This window comes from Cariama cristata, unplaced genomic scaffold, assembly GCF_000690535.1.
Source record: "Cariama cristata isolate BGI_N322 unplaced genomic scaffold, ASM69053v1 scaffold9577, whole genome shotgun sequence".
Classification (NCBI taxonomy): Eukaryota; Metazoa; Chordata; class Aves; order Cariamiformes; family Cariamidae; genus Cariama; species Cariama cristata.
In genome coordinates, this window is record NW_009627078.1 from 1 (window position 1) to 21,151 (window position 21,151).

Consider the following 21,151-nt stretch of genomic DNA (forward strand, 5'->3'; position numbering starts at 1 on the left):
TTCAAGTTTAATTTGCCAAAGTATTTAGTCAATGTATTGATTAACAACACAAAGTGGTCGGTCCAAAGCCAGTAAATAGGTTAGTAAATGAAACCTGTATTCTGAACATAAGCTGTACTTCTGTCATATCCCATTTTGTCCTTTACTCTTGTTCTGCTATGTTATTCTCCTTTCACGGCCTCTGCTTTTTTCCTTCTGTATTCTGTGCTAATTATATCAGACTTGTCAAAACGTGATAGTTCTGAAATAGTGTAGCCAGAATTCCCATTTCATGGGATTTATTTGGGTTAGGAAAACAGTGAAGTTCAAAAATAAGATGTTTTATATAATGTGTGGGTCCTTGGTGATAGAATCTGACACACATCCTCAAGTGCAGAAACGTTTTCTTTCCACTGTGCCCCTCCTCCCCCCCCAAAGGGCTGTTAGTTATGCAGTCAGTGTATGCATCACGTTTGTCTCCATATTATTTCTATTATGTAGAAACTTTATGAAGCATTTTATACTGTTGAATTAGGCAATAAGAAATCTGACTTTAAAATATTTGTCTTTTGATCAGTTGCGGCCAAAATCCTTCTGTTTGGATTCTGAACTATGACATCATGGCAAGATTTCGCAGAAGAACATGCATCATTTTGTTGCTTTTTATTTTGTTTATTTGCTCCATAATGATGGCTTTGAAGACTCTGAGACCTGACAGAGCTGGCTTTGGGGATCCATTTGGACTTGGTTTGTTGCCAGAGCTTCAACAACAGCCAGTGCTCTTGGACAATAAACAGAATTTACCAAATAGGGTTCAAGGAGATACTGTAACACGTGTCAGTAATTTGCATAGTATCGCAGTCAATACTATGAAAGCATCTATGCCTCCTGTAAACAAGCTGGAAGAAGAGCTGTCTTCTCCTAATTATAACTTTCACATATTCTACTACAGTTGGTTTGGGAATCCACAGTTTGATGGTAAATATATTCACTGGAACCATCCGTTGTTGCCGCATTGGGATGCCAAAATTGCCAACAACTATCCAAAGGGAAGGCATAATCCTCCTGAGGACATTGGGGCCAACTTTTATCCTGAACTGGGATCTTACAGTTCCAAAGACCCTTCTGTCATAGAAGCCCACATGAAACAAATGCGTTCAGCTTCAACTGGTAATGAATGTTAACGTTTCAGCATGTTATTCATTTATCCAGCCTTAAATACGTGAATGGACACAACTGACCCCTTCTTCTGTTTTTCTGTGTCATTCTGGAAATGTCTGAAACTAGTAAATGTCTTTGCATTTCTGAGTTTTAATCCCCAACCAAAACCTACATCTTCAAAGCTGGGTCTGATGAGTGTAACAGCACAGAAACATAAGAACTGTATTTGTAATCCTGTAGGTGTACATACTTCATGACTTACTGTTAAGCACTGATGGCACATGTAGAAAAGACAGAAACCATTACTAGAATATGTTGTCTGGGTATTTTATTTTTGGAGATGAATACTTCAGTTTTAAGAACAGATTTCAGTAAATCATGTTAACATGGCTATGGAGCAGTCTGTTCAAGTAGGAGTGGGTTTTTTTTGTCTGAGTTCTTTGTGTGTAATAACACTTATGTATTAATCCATAAGTCAAAGAGCATGTAGGATTATAACTGTTATCCAATTTACATTTTATGCAGTGTATTTATAGATGTTATCATTAGCTATGGAAATGTTTAATCCAAACCTTCTTGAACTCGGGTACAATAGTTTCAGTGTAACCAATAGTTTCAGTGTAGCCAATTATAGTTTGTTTCTTTATCCAAAAGTATCTTTTTTCCAATACAAATTGATATTTCCTTTCTCTAAATAAGATGGACTATATATATAAGAATAGTCAATATATTTTCAGTGTCATTCATTGTTGTTGGGCTTTATGGTCCTTTTTATGTTCATCTTCTTTAAAATAAGCATTCGTATAGACTAATGTTAAACTCTGAACATGTAGAACTCTGTAAATGTAGTTGGAGCAACATGACCAGAGCTCATAGCATTGCTCAGTGCTAACCACCTTGAATTGAATCACTTTCATTCACCTGATCATTAAGATTTGATGTAATTGTTCTATTCCCATATGTTTACTTGTATAATGTTTTCTCCCGGTTTTAACCTAACCTGTATTTTGTACAAGCGTTAATACAATGTAGGAAATTTCTCACCCTTTTCAGTAATACGTAACTCCATTAACAGGAACACCAGCAACAGTGGGAAGGCTATTGCAGAGAAATCTCAGATATTAGTTGCCAGTAAGAACTTTTTTTAGTTTTATCTAAAGCAAATTAATGCATGAGTGTGATGAAAGCAGGGAGGGCACTTGTGGCTTTGGAAGAGTCTGTGATGTTTGTCATCCTCTTGATACAAATGTCTAGTAAGCTGAACTGCTGGTGGAAAAAGTGCCAAATACTAAGAAAAATGCTTTGCAAAATAAGTTTTTTAGTAGATTAAGTTAGTTTTCCATTTAAAACTCAGCAATGTGAATGAGTAGTTCATGCTTCCTGGGACATACTCTTTGTAACATATTACTGATGTTTGTCAAAAGTGTTTTTTCTTCTGTTGTTATTCTGACTTACGGATTTAAATACATTTGAATTTGTTCTCTTCTGTCTAGATTTGACCAACATAAATCGTAAACTTTTTTTCGTCTGGTCATTACTTCAAATATTACATTTTTTTAATCATAAAAATTATACTTTGTTTTCGGTGTACTGTGAGGTTGACTATTTACAATTTCTTATTTTTGTCTCTTAGCCAATGTCTAATCCATGACTACATTTTACATTCAGTCAAATAATAATTTTTCTTCTAGCCTTTTTTGAGATTTTATCAAGGATCTTATAAAAGGAGAAAAATGTAAGTGGTTCTTTCAGCCAATATTGTGTAATGATCAAAGGCATATAAGAGATTGGAGCAGCAGGGGTCTCATGCAGTGCTTCCGAGGATTCTCCTTATATTTTACAGTTCTTTCCTTATTTATTAATTTCCTAATTTTTAACAGATTAATACAATAGATTTTATTCCTCAGATTGCTTGGTGAAATTTATTTTTTTGCACCAGCCTATTTTTGTGGTAGTCCAGTTTGAAATCCTTCATTTATCTTGAATGACGTGGCTCTGGTGTTAAACACGTTTATGCTATTGGTTTTGGCATCGAGTCTACCCTTTTTTAAAGTGGCACATAACTTTATTTTTTAACCACAGGAAAGAAAATATTAAGTACTCTTTCTCAGAGAAAGACCAATGCAAATGTGAATTTAGGTTCTGCAATGAACAACTCTGTGTCCTGAACTTTTCCCTGTTTCCTAAAGGTATAGAAGAGGGTCTTGACAGATGTTGTATTCAAGATGCCTTGTATGTAACCTGAGTTTGTTGCTGCGGTCCTACTTGTCCTTTACATCTTACTAATTTCAATTTTGTCCTTTTGTGTGAAATAAAAGATAGAGTGATGAAACGCAGTAAAATACTGCATTTTTCTTGTCCTTTAGCAGACTCTCTCTTGTGATAGTTAACCTATTATTTATGATTCTCTTTTTGATAAAATGTGGAGAGAATATGCTGAGAGTGGTTGAACTAACTTCTGCTATGTATAGTGAGCTCAAGCCTCTTGTTTTGATGTTAGAAGATGATTGTGTATTCACTCTAATTTATGCCTTGTTTTTCATAATTTTGGACTTGTTCGTTTGGAAATTGTTAGTCAGAAATGTTATTATGTTAGTAAAATAGATGGAACTTAGAGTATATACTTCCCTATTTCAGTGACCTGATTTATGTACTTAAATCTTTACCTAGCTAAAAAGAATCACGTTGGCTTATTCTTCCATATGTTTTAAATAGTATTATTAGGAAGATATTCCTACATCAATATTTCATGTATTTCTTTCTGTCTTACCATATTCCTGGTATTATTTCCAGCTACACACCTAAAAGGTCTACCTCATTTATCTGACAGCATTTTATTTTAGAAGGAAAAGGTTTAGCCTTTCTGAAGAGGTATGTGTTGTTTTGCTTTCATGGAGATCATGAGGCAAATTTACAGTATAGGGACATTGCCATCTTTTTTTGACAGGAATAGTAACATCCTTAAATTATTGAGAGTTACTCTAGGATTTTTTTAGGTAATAAATTTAAAAACTAATTTCACGTGGTTGAAAGGGTGGATTAAACCGTAGGAACTGCTTTTAGCAAAAAGGAAGGTTGTGGGATTATAGTCACTGCTTCTGGTATGAAATGATTGTTTTGTAGTAGCGCCAGAGGTACAATGCAGAAATATGGTGAAGAATAAAGTTTCATAAAATAAGAATCTCTTTCACCACATGCATAGCCTTCATCTCTTGAGTGTTCTCTAACCCCATGTATCTTGATATTCTCTGACCGTACTACGGCATAGCTATAATGCCTTCATTGGGAGCATTCTCCTCCTCTTGGTGCAACCTGGAGGTTGGGACACTGTGCTGAAAAGTGGGAGGGAATGGCTCTAAGCTAGGCTTGGGACACTGAGCACTGTTCCCTTGACAGATGATCTCACCACTGTTTGCTTTGTGGTCCTTTAAACAAAGAGCAAAGTTAAAATTCACTCTGAGAGTCCTGAGATTTCGTAATTGATTAAAAAGTAATTTGAAATTCTCATGTAGATTTCACATCAAACGATAATTGTAACTCTTGACAATGTTATAGCATACATGTTAAGTTTTAAATCATGTTGTTTAACGTATAAGTTTTGCATTTTCAGGTGTATTAGTGCTCTCATGGTACCCACCAGGTATGGCTGATGAAAATGGAGAACCAACTGATGATTTGGTGCCTGTTATTTTGGATTATGCACACAAATATAATCTAAAGGTAAAGTATTTTTAAGATGCATGAAAAAGGACTACTCTAGGAAAGTAAACCTTGCTAAGATTTTACTGTATTTGAGTCATGATGTAGAGCAGGGAGGCTTGTGATGTAATGGTGGTTCGTGTTTCTGTCTCCTATTACACTGCACTTCTTTTGGGTCATAGAAGCAGGTATAAGTGCCCTTTGAATTATATGGAATTTTTATAAGACCTAAGCAATATTGTCTTACAACTAGAATAAATTCTATAATCTGCCTTTTTTTCTGTTTTGGTTCAGATCTAAAGCTTACAGAATCTAAGGTGTGGTGGTGTGGAATTTTTTTTTCTTTTTATGAAACAATTTTTAAAATTGGACAATATGTTGTTTTCAAATGAGTCTTGAGAGTTGAGGGAAGTACTACATTTCTAAATATTATGGAATACAATGATCTATAAACTAAGGAACTTTGAGAAAGAGGGAAGACTCACCTAATTTTTTGTATTACGGCATAACTTGCTGGCACCTGATCATAGAGGTCAGGAGCAACCATCTATGAATAATAAAGAGGGATTTAGAAGTTCTAGTTTGAATGAGTGTGTTTATTCCAAAAGTTAACAGGAACACTTGCCTTGGACAGTAAGGTCACAGAAGTGCTGCTCTGACTTTAGGTTACTCCAGGGCATGACAAGATAGAAAGGCTAAACTACTGGCTTCCTGAAATAGGTGAAATGTCAAATCAATTAAAGATTATGTGGATTGATCAGTAGAATGTAAAATCGTGCCTTGATTTTGTTCATTTTTAGAGTAAAACTTGTATTTTCTCTTGGATAAAGAGAACACGCATTGCCTTTTAGTTTGCCTGGTAGTAAATTGGGTTTTTTTTAAATTACGTAAGTAGCTGTATATGTTTCATTTCTGGACGATGTTGTCTGTACTGGGGACTAAAAATACAACCTGTTCATCTGCTCAGGTCATGCAAGTTGCAGATTCTCAGATAAATTTCCTGTCACTAGTAGCAACTGTAGATTCTTTGACAAGGAGGAGGAAAGTAGGAAGGTTGAATCGGATACAGAAGTAGTTTTGAAACTGTTAAAAATGCTGTGTGAATTGCATTATGTGACATAAGTTACACATATGTAATAGTAAATTATTAAAAGGAAAAAGAAAAGAGATTATCCTTCCCCAAAATTTTCAAATCATCTGATGGAGCTTGCTCTCACCTAAAAGAACTTGTTAACATTCTAGTCTTTCAAAGGAGCCAAGGCAAAATGAAATAAGCTACCAAGGAAAATGCATGTAATAGTATGGGATTGATTGGAATATGGATGGAACTGCTGTTACTGCTTGGAATAATCACTGGAATAAAGTAATTAAGTATAAATACTACCAGGGAGTCCTACCTTCACTGTAATGTTTTTAAACATTCTTACACTAGTAAGTTATTACAGTTCAGTGTCAGAAATGTCAGTAGACCAAAACCAACATACAAAATACACTTCCTTTATGTCTGTTAAATACAAGTCTGCTGAAAGATACGTCCTTGTGATTTGTCTGGTTTTGATAGTTGGAAATGAAATATGAAATTGTAGTGCTCTTCAACGTATCCTGTCAGTCCTAGTGATTTAGTCTAACACTGTATTTTTCTGTAGTTTGCACCTAATAGAGATCGATATTGGCTCTACAATGGAAATTTGCTACTGTTGCAGAGTTGTTGAAGACTTTATTAAGTGCATTCTGCTCTAAGATTGCTTCTGAAAAACTAGTTGCTTTGATTAATGTAATATACTCTCCCATTTAATTGTATATTTGAAAACATTTTTCCATTGAAATAACTTCACTAGTATAGGTTAAATAATTCCAGAAGCTCCAAGCTTGAAATTCAGAGCAGTAGCAGTACATTAGATTAGATTTTGTTCCAAGAGTTTATTGCTGTTGATAAATCTATAACATTTTAAATGTAAGTTTTCATATCCCATATCTTAAAATCTATTTTGACACTGAAATCTCTCATTGGAGAATTATCTATAGCAAATGTAATACCTTGTGTAGAAATTAAGTATTAAAATGTTTCATTGGTTAATGAGTTCTTTGATATTCAAACAGATAATATTTTATTTCAATTTTTAGTTTCTGCTGTAGGGTTTTTTAAGTTTTCTGAAGCATGCTTACTGCTCACTGTAACCTAGGGAAAATAAAAGCAGTGTTTTGTTTTAATGTAAACATCTAAATATTTACTCTGTTACCAAACTTCCTTGGACCTGAAGCTTCTAATCGTAGCAGTACAGGAGTTGAATTAGGGTTGTATTATTCTCAAAATAAATTAACAAAAATATTTGCTCTGTGAAGAAGAACTATATTTAATGTGACTGGTACGTGTTTCATATAATACGCAGTGCCCATGTATTTTATGTTTATGTTGCTCTTGCTACATTTTCATCTTTCAGGTCACTTTTCATATTGAACCTTACAAAGATAGAGATGATCGCAGTATGTACCACAATGTGAAATACATCATTGACAAGTGAGTGCTTTCAGAATAGTTTCCTTTGGGGTTTGTTACATGCTAGTTTAGGGGACTTCTGTGTATTATCTAATGCTTGGAAGAATATTTAAAAATGTGTACTGAGACTGAAGAAAACTATGGGAAACTTTGTTCATATTTCAGTAGTACAAAACTCAGTCTTTTTTTTTTAAATATTGAAGTGTGAATTTTGCGTGGCTACTGAAATGTAAATTGCATTCAACTTGCATTAATATCACAAGTCGTGATAGTTCAGATTAAAGCAGTTAAAGTATTAGCTACATGATATATGCATTAAACGTACATCTTTACAGTGGCAAACTAGCAGCTAGAGCTTTAATGTGTTGGCATCTAATGATTTTAATTCAGCTTGACAGATTCTGTACAGCTACTAGTTTTTTTATTTATCAATGCTACATAGACTGTCTTATTTCATACTGAATTAGGGAATTGCCCTTCAGAGAAAGCTAATACCTGTAGACCAGTTCAACACTAAGTTACTAATTTGTAGTAATTTAATGGTTCTTTGCAGATTCATTGTCTAATACTTCAGCAAACACTGGACTGAAAATGGATATAAATTGCTATGTTTTGGAGCACATGTGCTGTCTTTTAAAATTAGTTTTTAGGAAAAGAATCTTCAGCTCAGATTGTAAAACAGTATTTTCCAAATGGCAAATTTTGTCTTAACGATACTTGTTTGCTTTATAGATACGGAGGCCATCCAGCCTTTTACAGGCATAAGACCAGCACAGGCAGATTTCTTCCCATGTTTTATGTTTATGATTCTTACGTAACAATTCCAGAAATATGGGCAAATCTGTTAACTGTTTCTGGATCACAGACTATTCGAAATACTCCATATGATGCATTATTCATTGCACTTCTTGTAGAAGAAAGACATAAGCATGACATTCACAGAAGCGGCTTTGATGGAATGTACACGTACTTTGCCACCAATGGCTTCTCCTATGGCTCATCTCATCATAATTGGGCAAGTTTAAAAGCCTTTTGTGACAGTAACAACTTAATGTTTATTCCAAGTGTGGGGCCAGGGTATATCGATACCAGTATCCGACCATGGAACAACCACAACACCCGTAATCGTGTCAATGGGAAGTACTATGAGACTGCCTTCAGTGCAGCCCTTTTGGTGCGACCAGAAATTATTTCTATTACGTCTTTTAATGAATGGCATGAGGGAACACAAATTGAAAAAGCTGTCCCCAAACGGACTGGACAGGTGGTTTACCTTGATTATAAGCCTCATAAACCAAATATTTACCTGGAGCTTACTCAGAAGTGGTCTGAGAAGTACAGAAAAGAACAAGAACAGTGGCTTATGTGAGCTGTTGCGGCTCAAGGTGTTTCCTAACACATTGACTACATTGAGAAAGAAATAGCTGAAAAATTTGTTATTAAATGTCTTTATTATAGATATGTTCAAATTATTATATCTCTTGAATGTATACGCACTACTACTGAATTTGAATTTTGAGAAGTAAAAGGATCATGAGGATAATGGCATTTCTATCTTATTGGATATTGTAGTTCAAGAATATTCAGGGAAATTGCTGGGGTTTTGTTTGGTTTTGTTTTTTTAAAACTTGTTAACTTGCATGCTGAGCTTCCAGAACATCTGCATGGGATAACTCTACATGACCAAAGTAGAACAACAATTTGGCATAGTTATACTTACTTCCTTTATTCTTGTAGTTGTGCTTCTAATCAAAGTGATGCTGTAATCTAAATTTTTATCCTGATAACTTCTTGCAGGATGCATGTCTGTAGTGTGTGGAATAATCTACATCTACTGTTTTTAATGCTTTGCACACAGGGATTTCTTGATATATGACTAGCTTGTGGTAAAAACACTGAAGGGCTATGTGTGATGCAATGCTAGTGGTTTTGGGGTTTTGTTTAAAAAAAAAAAAAAGTATTTGAAAGATTGAGTTCCAAAGAACTGCTGAAAGATTTCTAGTTTACTTCCATTTGTTCTGTTCAGTACATAGTACAGACTTTTGCAGATTACTGGAGAGTGACCAGTAACATAGTTTTTACTATGTTACTTTGAATTTAAAAAAGTGCAAAAGATTTTTTTGAGGGGGAAAAACCCCTGAACATGAAAAATCTATACTAAAACTTCCATTGTTATATGTTGTCTGCTAATTGACTGCAGACATAGCTCTAGTGTGGTTTTTAAAATGTTTAAAGATTCTGAAGCTAATATCTTACTAGTCCTACAATAAATATAATCTTAGGAAATGCTTTTTTATTTCTGATTTAGGAACAGTCTAGTTTGGTAGCAATGACAGCAACTACCCATTAGTTTAATCTGAAATCTGAGATTTCTATTTTTCATGTAGTTCATCTAGTTGTTCCAGGATTCAGAATCAGAGCTACTAAAATCTTGTTATCGTTCACATAAACTCCCTACCAACACTACCTTTAATACTGTGGTGTGGCTGGAAATGAGTACTTTCAGACCCAAGAATCTCACCTTTTAAATGTTGCGATTATTAACTTTTTCTTAATGAAGGTTGAAAGGATCAAGTCCCATGGACATGCCTTTTCTGTAATCCTTTTTTGGCATTTTCATACAACTTCATAGAAAAGTCCTGAACTTTGGAATAGTAGAAATTGCAGTGTTTTGTTTTGCCTTTTTTTTTTTTCTTCAGCAAGTGGTTAATCTGTAGCAAAGTGGCTTTTTTTAGTTGGGTTTTTTTTATTTGCATACAAGGTGCTGATTCTGTGTTTTAGTCCATATGGTGAAACTGTTGTGACCACTAGAATTCCATTGATTTCAGCAGGCCCAATGGAAATTACACTCTTTACTGGGTTCTCACAGTAATCTGTCTAGGAATTTGTAAGGTGAATGTGAGGACTTCTGGTTAAAAAAGAAAACAAACCAAGACAGTATGCTTTTTCCAGAAACCTTTCTCATTCCAAATAAACATAAGCCAGTTACTACTAATATTTTCTAGAGTCTTTCTGATATGAAAAAGATTTGTTTATGTATCTTTCACTTATTTACAGTTTAATTCTCTTGTCATTTTTATGCAGTTGTTAAAGAGATGAGGTGTCATATAATGCCTTCAACTGCTTTACAAAAATGCAGAAATTGGGTGACATATATAATCTAGCGTGTTGAAGTGCGCCTCTAGAGTTACTGGAGTCTTAATATATCTTCATAATTTTTTGCATTTTCCTACTGCATTTCTGCAAACTCCAAAGCACTTCTGAAAGAAATGTTTACTAATGCTTATTTTATTTTACTTCTGCTCAGGTAAATAAACTGAAGTAGATACAGGTATGACCACAGTCACAAAATAATGTCTGAGACATATGAAGCACTTGCTAGACTTTTACCACTTCCAAGTTAACCACTCACTCTCTTTATTAAGGACACTGATTTATATGTTTTTATTATAAATCCCTTAACTGCAGATCATTTGTTTTTGTAATTTGTTATGTGTTTATGCTTTTACAGCCCAAAGAACCCATATATTTATTTTAAATGTGAGGGAATTATTAAATTTTTGCATATCAATATTGCATATATTATTAAAAAAAAATCTACTGGAATCAAATGTTTTGAAAGGACAAGTCTCTTGTTTCCCTTTGCTTAAACTTTTGTTATCCACCAGTCTTTTCTCCCTGCAGTTGTCTGAGCACTTTACTAGTCTTGACAGCCTTGCACTCGGCTTTGAGCTCCTTACTTTCTCCCGGTGGCAGTTTGTTTTCTCCATGACTATAAAAGTTGCTCCTTTTGTTGCTGTTTGTAGAAACGTTTGAAATTTTGTTGTATTGTATAACTGATCTATCTTGTTTAAAATATAATTTATGGTTACAATGTAATGGATCTTCATTACTCTGGAAGTGTTGTGTAATTGCTATAAAGGTATCATTTAACCCTTGCGGTAGAGTGGTATGGGCTGTGCACACTGCTGTCTAATGGGATCTTTAGAGGAATTTACAGAACTTCTGTAGAAAATAATGAAAAATAAGTGCCTAGAAATTCATCACCCCTGAGAACTTGCTGTATTTTTATGTGCTTGATGTGTTTTAATATATAAATATGCAACCGAGAAAATATTTCAGAGTTTAGAGTTTAATTTGATGATCCTAAGGAGAGTTGATGGAATAGCAGCTACTAGAACTACCCCACCTGCCTGCCCAATACTTTCTCTGTACTTAAAGCAAATATTAGTGATACTATGTGTTACAGAGAATGGAGAGTTTTGCTGGTGGACTGCTGCTGCAGTCATGATAGTTTTTGGAAATTTGAGTAAAAATAGGTCTGCGGGGAAGAATTTGTACAAATGCAAAGGAACAAGATTGGAATGAGGGAGAGAGGAAGGTAAGTGCATTTAGAAGAAGGTGATTGCTCCAATCTTTACAGTTACGTTGAAAAAAAAAAAAAGACAGACTCTCATGTACAACCAAAAGTGGGAGGGAGGGAAGAATATTTATTACGAGTTTCAGATCTGAACTGCAATTTAAAGAATATCCAGATCCTATTTCACTTTGGCTTCACACCCCTATTATTTCTTGACTAATTGAAAAAAAAAAATACATTGTAATGATTACTTTTAATGTTTTTACACTGCTTAATTGCATTTGACTCATCTTGTTACAGTAAGTTATAGTACTTAGCGCGATATGCTACATTTATATAGATTAAGCAAGAAACACTATGGGAAGTTTTAATAGAGATCATGCCATGCTATGCCTCTGCAAATGTAGAAATACCTGAAGTTATCGATCACATACTACTGTCTGAGTATCCCCAGAGGAGAAATGGTTTCTGAAGCAAATAGCAAGTCTTTGCGGTAAAAGAGAAGTTCTTTTTAAAAGAAAATCTATAGGTTCATTTCTGCTTCTGTCAGTTGTGATCAAGTAAATTGTTTCAGTTCTGTGAGCTATCTCGGAACTGAAGCTTAATACATCTTCTCTGAAATAAGAGTCCATATTAAATCTTGTATAGTAGTGCATGTTTCTTGGATCTATAAACTTGTACTGAATTTTGAGGGAAAGAACACATGCATATGCTGTTACTATTTCAGTGGCAAGCTGTAGTTTATTGTGAATGTAGTCTGTACTGATGTTCATCGTGTTTGTCTAGTGCCTTTCTTTTGAGGTACCAATTTGTCTCTTAAGAGGTTGTTGAAGCAGAAGGGTCTAATTTTTATTGTGAAACTTAATATCTATACAGTCTGCATAGTTTGAATTAACATGTTTTACACATGGCTCTTTGGTTCTCTTGAAAACATTTCACACAAGTGTTTTCAGCACTTTTTTGCTAGTAGGAGAATGTATCTCTGGGCACATGGACGAGGTCGTACTGTAATTTAAGGCACTTTTTTTGTGAATCTTACATACCTAAAAAGAGGAAATTAAGTATTTACAGACAAATTATTTACCACTTAATGTAAGCTGAAAATATCTCTCCCAGTCTTAAGGTATTTTAAAACTACTGATCCTCATCTTTCTACTTGCTTAAGATAGTGTCAATATTTCCATTCCTTTTTTTGTTTTTCACTTTTGACCAGCATGTTAAATGTTGCATAAACTTCTAAAGTGATTGTATTTCTAAGACTTCGTAGTTGTGATATTCAGTAAAGAGAATCTGCAGGATCATTGGCACTGCAGAAAAGCCTGATACAACATCAAATTTGTATAGGTATGATTTTGTTGTGAATGGATAGTGTATCTTTGCTATGTATTGAACATAAATAACAAAAATACATTTCTTTTAATACCCTACCTGGCTATGGCAGAGATGCATTTGCTTACATGCATATATAAAAACAAGTGTGTGTGTGTATTTATATATGTTATATATGTGCATATAACTGAAGTAATTATTTTTAAAGTACTATATCATTGTATTAAAATTACAGGCTGGATTCTGCTACTTTTAAGTAAGCAATGTTTTTAATTCCCTATGATGTTTACAAAAAAACTAGTTGCTTATGTATGAATACTTCCATGAACAATAAATATATACCCAAAAGTGTGATTTAAATGGAGTGTGTGATAATATTTTTTTAATAATGTGAGTCTAGAAAGTGAATTTTTTACTTTTCTGTTACAATATGTGTGTAGAATTTAATTAGACTGAAAACAACAGGCTGATCACAATGTTTTTAAAGAGACAATACTCCTGAAGTTTTTAGGCCTATTTGTATTACGTCTTATTAGGCTACAAAGTCAAGGAAGAAGGTAGTTATGTTATCATACAGTGTGATGATCTTATTGAAAGTGATGAGAATTCTTTTCTGTGTATTCCATTATTGCTACTATTCAAAACTGGCTTAGCACATTCCAAAATGGGAACTTTTTAAAAAGAATTCTGATCTTGGAATGTATATATGCAAATGTATGCACATACAATTTTTTTTTCACATTTCTACGTGAGAAATACAACTGCCCTTGTATGATAGAGGAAGTCTAGTGCAGTTTTAAGCAGTTCCCAGATCTGTGCCCATGAGTGTTCATGGAATGATCCGGAATGGCTCTCTTCTTGATCCTAGCAGTTAAGCATTGTGAATAGTCAGAAGTACGCAGAGTATTCAAGTTCACTTCCTACAATCTTTTATCTAAAAGTATGGGTATAAACTTACTGAACTTTTCATGATTAGATAATTTTGTTAATGATTAAATGGAAGTGCTTTCAACATAGATTATAACATAGCAAAAGTGTACATTGAGTGACTAAAAATCCACGTTGGAGAAAACTAAATCTATTTTATTAGATAATGTTGATGTCTGCTATTGCATTCAGAGCTCATTTACCACTTTTAGGAAATAAGTTTCATTTTTAAATTGCATCTCATCTCTACTTAGAATTTATAAAAGACATATCTTTATTTAGTTAGAATAGATGTTTTTTAAAACTTTGAAGGGATGTGTTGCTAGCTCTGCATAGACCTAACAGAATAACAGGTGGTTTGGATTTTTTGTTTTGTTTTTTTGTTTGTTTGTTTTTTTTTTTAATACATTGAAATGAGCACTCCGCATCTGAGAGCGGGACCTGGCCTTCAGAGTTGGTTTTATAACTTGAAGTCATTGCTATGGAAACACAGCACGATCTCTCAAGCTCAAGAGTGATTTCTCAGACTATAGTGTGATTCAACAAATAAAGAACAAACCAGAACTCCAGTTATTTTTAGAATACTAGTGAAAAATTAAGCTGCAGTTTGTTGTGATTTTAACAAAAATTTTCTTGGAAAATTCTCATGTACTATGGTAGAAAATACTTTTATCATAAAGGTAAGATTGACTACTCGTTAAGATCAGATAGCCAGTTAAAGTTTGATAAGTATGAATTTCTGTATTACAATATCTATGAATCTATAAATATACGTATTTCAACAATACAAGATTTCATAATGTCATTACCACTAGTGAAAATAATTTAATAACAATGAATATTTATTTTTAGAAGAGGAAACACATTGGCTTAAAAGAAACTAATTATAACAGAAAGTAATATTAATCTGTTAGTCCCAAGACTAAGATTAATTTTCAGGAAAGAAAGAAGCAGCCCACCATTTACTTCATGAGATGCTCAGAAGTCCTTATAGTGCCTCATATATGGGTCTTGGTGAGTACACAAATTTTATTCCAGGTGTGTGAAGGATCTGCTTTCAAAAAATACATTCTGAAAGCGCAAATGGAAGTCAGCATCAGTTGTACTGTTAGCATACTAAAAGTACATCTACTTTGCTATATAGGTCCAGCCTTTGGCAAGCTTCCTGATCTACTACTAGCACTTGGAATTTATTGCCTATATTTTTACTTTTTTTTTTTTAAATTAAAACATTAGAGAACAAGCACAAAGCAAAAATCTTAAAATTCCATTGCAGTAACATGACATTGAAAAAGTTAAGCTGCATAGAAGTGAGGAAAATAGTTAAGAGATGTCAAAGTGATAAAATGTCTGGAGGCTATATACAGGCAATATAACCATATTCAGATTATTACACCAATCAGAAAAGATTTTTAAGAGGTCTGGAAGAAGTTCATGTAGTTAACAGAATAAAGAAAAGTGTTAGAAATAAAAGACATCTTTCAAAAGAAGATTCTGTTCAAATGATAAAACCTGTAAAGAGCCTATGTTCTGGCATTAACAAAGGCAGGCTAAAAAAATCCCCCACCAAAGTTGGAGGAACAACTTCCTAAACCTATAAAAATAATAATTAACCTTTCTCACCCACCACCCACCCCCCTGGCGCAAAATATAGCAAACCGTGGTAAGCAAGACATAATACAGTATTAAGACAAAAAAAAAAAACAACACCACACACCACAACAACTTATATAGTAGAGGCATCGTGAATGCATGTTTCTGAAACATGTCACAAGCAGACAGAAAGCTGTTAGTGTGCTGGTGGAGCTGACAGATAACAGAGCAATAAAAGGAGCTTTCAAAGAAGATAAGGCTCTAGCAGAGAAGTTTAAAGTGTTTTGTATCTGTGTTTATTGCAGAAGAGGTTAAAGAGTTTTCAGTGTTGGATCCAGTATTTATTGGTGATTAATCTAAAGAACTATCCTGAGCTAAAATGTCATACAAGTGATTTTTGAATGGATCGATAAAATGAACAGCAATAAATCACCCAGTCTCAATAGTATTCACTCAGGAGTTTTCAAGGGACTCAAATACGAAATTGTTAATCTGTTAAACAACACAGTATCCAATATTTTTAAGTTAAGGGTTGTCACAGGAAGGAAATAGGACAAATATATCAAGATAATAAAAATTAAAAACCTAATTAAGTAATACTAACAAATCGGGTGATAAAATGGCAGCTGGAAAAACAGTGTTGACAGATGCATATCAGTAAATACTATACAAACACAAAGCTGTACTACATGATAGTGGTCTCTTACTGCTTAAAATGAGAGATTTGGCTGCTGTTTTGGCTAGTTCTATAAAAAAAAAAAAAACAAACACAAACCTAAGCTCAGTGATGGTAAACAACAAACACACTGTCAGGAAAGAAAACTCAAAGTATCACTTTACCACTGTACAAATTTGCATTGTGCTTGTTTCTGGAATACTGGTTATCCCTTTTTTTAAGGAAAATGGAAAAGATACATGGAATGATTACAAAAAGCACAGATTAAAAATTTTGAACCGAGGCAAAAGTACATTAAAAATACTCAGCTTCAAGAAAAATAATTCTTCAGCATGTGGTGATAGACTGGAATCTTTAAATGGCATGAAGAAAATGAACAGAGGGCAATTGTCTGTCCCTTGTAAGAAATGAGGGGCATCTAATTAACTTTGCAGGTAGCCGGTATAAACAAAGAAAAGGAAGTATTTTTTTCATTCAATACAGTTAAATTATCAAACTCATTGCTCCAGGATATTGTAGAAATTGAAAGTATAGCAGGTGCAAAGTCACATAGCAATCGTCAGGCTTTTAGTTCGTTAACAGGGTGGTCCAGGTACAAGTTTTGCTTCAAGAAGTCTCTGAATAGCTGATCATCCGAAGGCGAGGGGAAGTATTTATGGAAGTAAATTTGAGTTCTATTTCCTATACTGCTTTAGGTATTTTGTGATAGACATTGTCTGGATTGATTTCTATATGGAAAGAAAAAAATGTCCTAAGCTGTTTCTGAATTAAGAAGGATAGTCAAACTGGAAGTAGAAAAGAGAGGAGGAGGTATGAAACTATGATTTGATGGCAACTAATTAATATTTTTGTTTTGTTTGTGTGAGGTTGAATGTCGTTAGCCTGAAACTGTGGAACGTCATAGGAATATCACGCATGCTATGGCGATCCAGAGTCATTTATTCTTGAAGACATTAAAGGATTGTGGTGTTGCAACTTGTCTACCATGAAAAGTAACCCGCAGAGGGGCTGGAAATAGACCCCATGCATTGCAGGAAAATTCAGCCTACCCCAGCTAGCTTCTTCAGCCTAGTACTACAGATGATCCGTTTGATTGCAGGAAGTTTTGGAGCTTAGCAGAGAGACTCTGTGGCATTAGAGGCCTTTGAATACGGATTATAGAGGTAAAGAAAGGGACAACCAGAGCATTACATGTAAGACTTCCAGGGGATCCAGCATAGAGACTGTAATTTGATAAAGTCAGAATGTAATTTCCTTTGTAAACCCCTAAATTTCTCTTCTCATTAGCAGTGGGGAACTTTGTACAAGTTAACGATTTTTTTTCCCTTATGTACCCATTTATGTTTATACATTGAATTTCATCTGGAACTTTATTCTGTTACAAAGTCTCATAACGTCATTTTGCAGAATCTGTGCAGTTCTGCAAATTGGACTGTGAATAATCCTAGTCCATGAAAAGAATAAATAAATTCTTTAGTTATTATGGTCAGAAGTCTTCGGACTGCTGACTGCTGGTTACCATTTGTGACAAACCTTGGTAAGTGACTGTGCAATCGCTTCTAGGATGTTTTACTGTAAAGTAAAACATGGCTTAAACCAGCTACATCTGAGGTGAGAAACTGGGTTAAATTAATTCAGTGGGAGTGGAAATATGATAGGTCTTCATGGGAGAGCAGCTTTACAGGAGCAATGTGAGACTACTCACATGACATGAAGTAGCAAATTCTTCTAGATGTGAGATGTTTTCAACCATATTTCATATTCATCCAAAGGCTTTTTGAATGAATCTGCAAAAATTAATGATTAGGCCATCAACTTTATCAACTAAGTCTCAGATTTGGAAATAATTTTCCTATGAATCTCTGAAAATAGGAAATTAATGAAATGTTGGCTAGTTATATGAATGGTAATACTATAGTTGGCATGTAAAACACACGTAAGTTAGCTATTCTCGTGCAAAACACTGACGTTTAATGGGGAAATTTTCAGGTGTCACAAAGGAAAAAATGATATTGCTTATAAGTTTCCTTCAATAATCTCTGAACATGCTACTCAGTACTAGCCTAACAGTTTCTGAAACTTGAAAAAGATGTTTGCATAGTTATCTGGAACAGAACTGCATACTTATTAGGGATTTAGAAGATGGCATTGTTAATTTTTTACTACAGCTTATCTGTACAGTGTTTTTCTGTGGTGCAATAATTCATTCTTTGGTAGTGTTCTTATTTTCTCTTTTTTCGTTTGAGACTGATTCGTGTAGAAAATGTCGATGTTCTCAGTTTTATATACATAGTTGCTTCTTCCTGGGCCCAGATGTGCTCTCCTGAGTCTAAATGCTTGTTTGTTCATTACAATGATCTATATTGGTTTCTTTTTATTTGCATCAGGAAGGAGAGAGGGATTGCATATCCCATAGATGCAGCTTGAATATGTGTAATACGGGGGGGGGACACGGACACAACGACACACACCGAAGTGGGTGTTCATCATTTCACACAGATCAAGTCACACTTTTATCTCTCTGAAAATGTAATGCTTAGATTTTAATGCTTAAATTTTCTCTGCAGTAGTATGCTACTAAATACAGTACAACCAACTGTTCGGTAAACATGTAAACAATGGCAATACTGAAGAAATGTGCTTTTCCAATGATACTCATATTGTCCCCTGCATTCTTTGCCAAATGATATAATACATGTTCACAGGTACTTAGGTCTCTTTTCGTAATTAGGAATCTAAAGTACTTTTCTGTACCAAGTCTGTATTGATCAAAAAATAGATAGGAATTTTAAATTGTAAGACTAATTGGAATACATAAAAAAAAAATATTTAGAGCTAGCTTGTGAAATGTTCGTACTTAGTATGATTATAAAAGCTTTTTCCTCTGTCAGTATTCACCCTTTAGTTAAGAAACCTCTGAGAAGAAAGTGTGCAGGCAGAGAATGCAGAATATAGGGATTTTTGTCCTGTGGTTTGTTTTTTTTTCTGCCAGTGCTTGAAACCTACAATATAAGTCTCTCATGTTGTAGAATTTGTGTGCTTAACCCTACTCACTCAATCATTCTGTTAGTTGGGATTTCATAAAATGTTAACCTGTAGCATGTATAGTGCATTAGGATACTGGGGCCTAATTGTGATTTTTGAGCTTTAGTTTAGGCCCTAAACAGATTTTCCAAAATCTTCTAAAAGAACAGAGAAGCTAGCATATATATTTGGGTGCTAAAAATACTTAACATGCTATGTGTGTAAAAACATGGCAGCAACAGATAAAAAGCATTTTAAATCAGAACAAACAACAATAAATGGAATAAATGTTTATCTTGCTTCCTTAAACCATATTTTTAATGGCAGCGATTTCTAGGGAGCAAAAAGCTAGAGGTGGCTAGATGCAATGTTCTTGTGTTTTTTAAACTACAGTATAATCTGAAATCCTAAAATCTCAGGTTTTAAGCCTTTCTTCCATGTAAAGACAGCATGCTCAGCTTTTATGCATTTACTGCTTGCCGATGTCACTGGTATTAGGCAAAGCCCTGAGAAGGTATAAATGAAGGCAGACTAACTAGCAAATATAACAGGTTCGAAGGTGTCAGTCCACAGATCCACATGACAGAGCAACAATATGATATCTGCCTTACCTGAGCCAGCACCGTCATAAGAGCAGCCTTGATAGGCAAGCAGTATCCAGATTGGAGACAGCATACAGTAAATTCGATCGTTTGAAATCAAAGTTCTAAATTAGCCTAACAAAACTGAAGTGCCCTCATCCGTCTGCGAGCTCTAACACTCTACTAAGACAAAACCAGACACTTTTTTCTCTGTACCTGACTTGTGCAAGCTACAGAGTATAGGATGGAAAGATGTAGCCTGTGCTAAATCATCAACTTGTAGCTCAGTTCCACAAGGAACAGGAGGAAGAATCGAATGTATTTGGGGCACGTACTCTGGAAGCCAACGCACGCCCACGTGAAGTTTGTCACATGGGAAACAGCTGAGGTGGGGAGAAGACACTCCTCCGGAGGGAACGGGGAAAACTCTTGTTAATGAGGGCAGAGCAGCCAACTTTGGGTGCTCTGTAGAGCAGATGGGAATGGAAGCAATTGATGGAGGGAAATGGAAGATGGGACTCTGCCCTGTCTGCCAAAAATGACAAGGATATAGTGTAAAGTCAATACGTAGTGTGAAGCTAATGCTACCGGAGATGTGTTCGTGTAAGATAACGAGTAAAATTCTGAGCTTAGCTCTGAAATGTTGGTGTTTTTCCATTATTAACCCAAATTCATGAAATTATCGAGGTGTTATGCTATTCATAAATGTTTTACATAAGCCCTCCCCCCCCCATCTTTACAGTTGCATATTTTATTGTACCACAGATGCAAAAAAATAACTACCTAATGTGTCTTAGTGAGATTCTTAGAGGAAGGGTGATATTTTTTTTTTTTTAGGTGGGACTCAAGGTACAAGAATCAGTTCTCCGCTGTGTTACAGAAGCTTCTGGTCTCAGGCAATTGCCTTAGTCTCCCGTGTGTAAAACAGAAATAATATCCCTTATCTATTATGATCTGGCTGCCTGATTTATTCAGTTGTCAAAAGTATTTTTTTTTCAGGCAAAGACTGCTGCTCACGATGATTTGTGTGCAGAGAACAATGGGTACCCTGTCACTGTCACATGCTTATCTGGATGCTGCTAAAACGTAAGCTGTCTTCATAAGCTAAAAATCTCAGACAGAGCTTTTGTCTGGAGGTGCCTGATGCTTCTGCTTTGTATTTAGAGCAGTTAAAACTCAGCTTTAGATGCAGGTGCACAAGCATAAAGGTCGTCTAACCAAGGAAATACTTATTTTTTTTCTAAACTAGAAAAAAAACAATAGCAGAAGAATTCTTTTATCAGCGTATACTATAATTATACCAACTGGGCTCCTGAGAGGGACGG

At 34.6% G+C, this 21,151-nt stretch overlaps 1 protein-coding gene across 1 annotated transcript; it reads left to right on the forward strand.

The window, feature by feature from the left end:
• Positions 1–584: 584 nt before the first annotated feature.
• On the forward strand, positions 585–8,705 carry MANEA (mannosidase, endo-alpha). Its single transcript, XM_009704307.1, has 4 exons — positions 585–1,149; positions 4,751–4,860; positions 7,281–7,357; positions 8,069–8,705. The coding sequence occupies exons 1-4, from the start codon at positions 600–602 to the stop codon at positions 8,703–8,705; spliced, it is 1,374 nt and encodes a 457-aa protein (XP_009702609.1). The 5' UTR covers positions 585–599.
• The last annotated feature ends 12,446 nt before the right edge of the window (positions 8,706–21,151 follow it).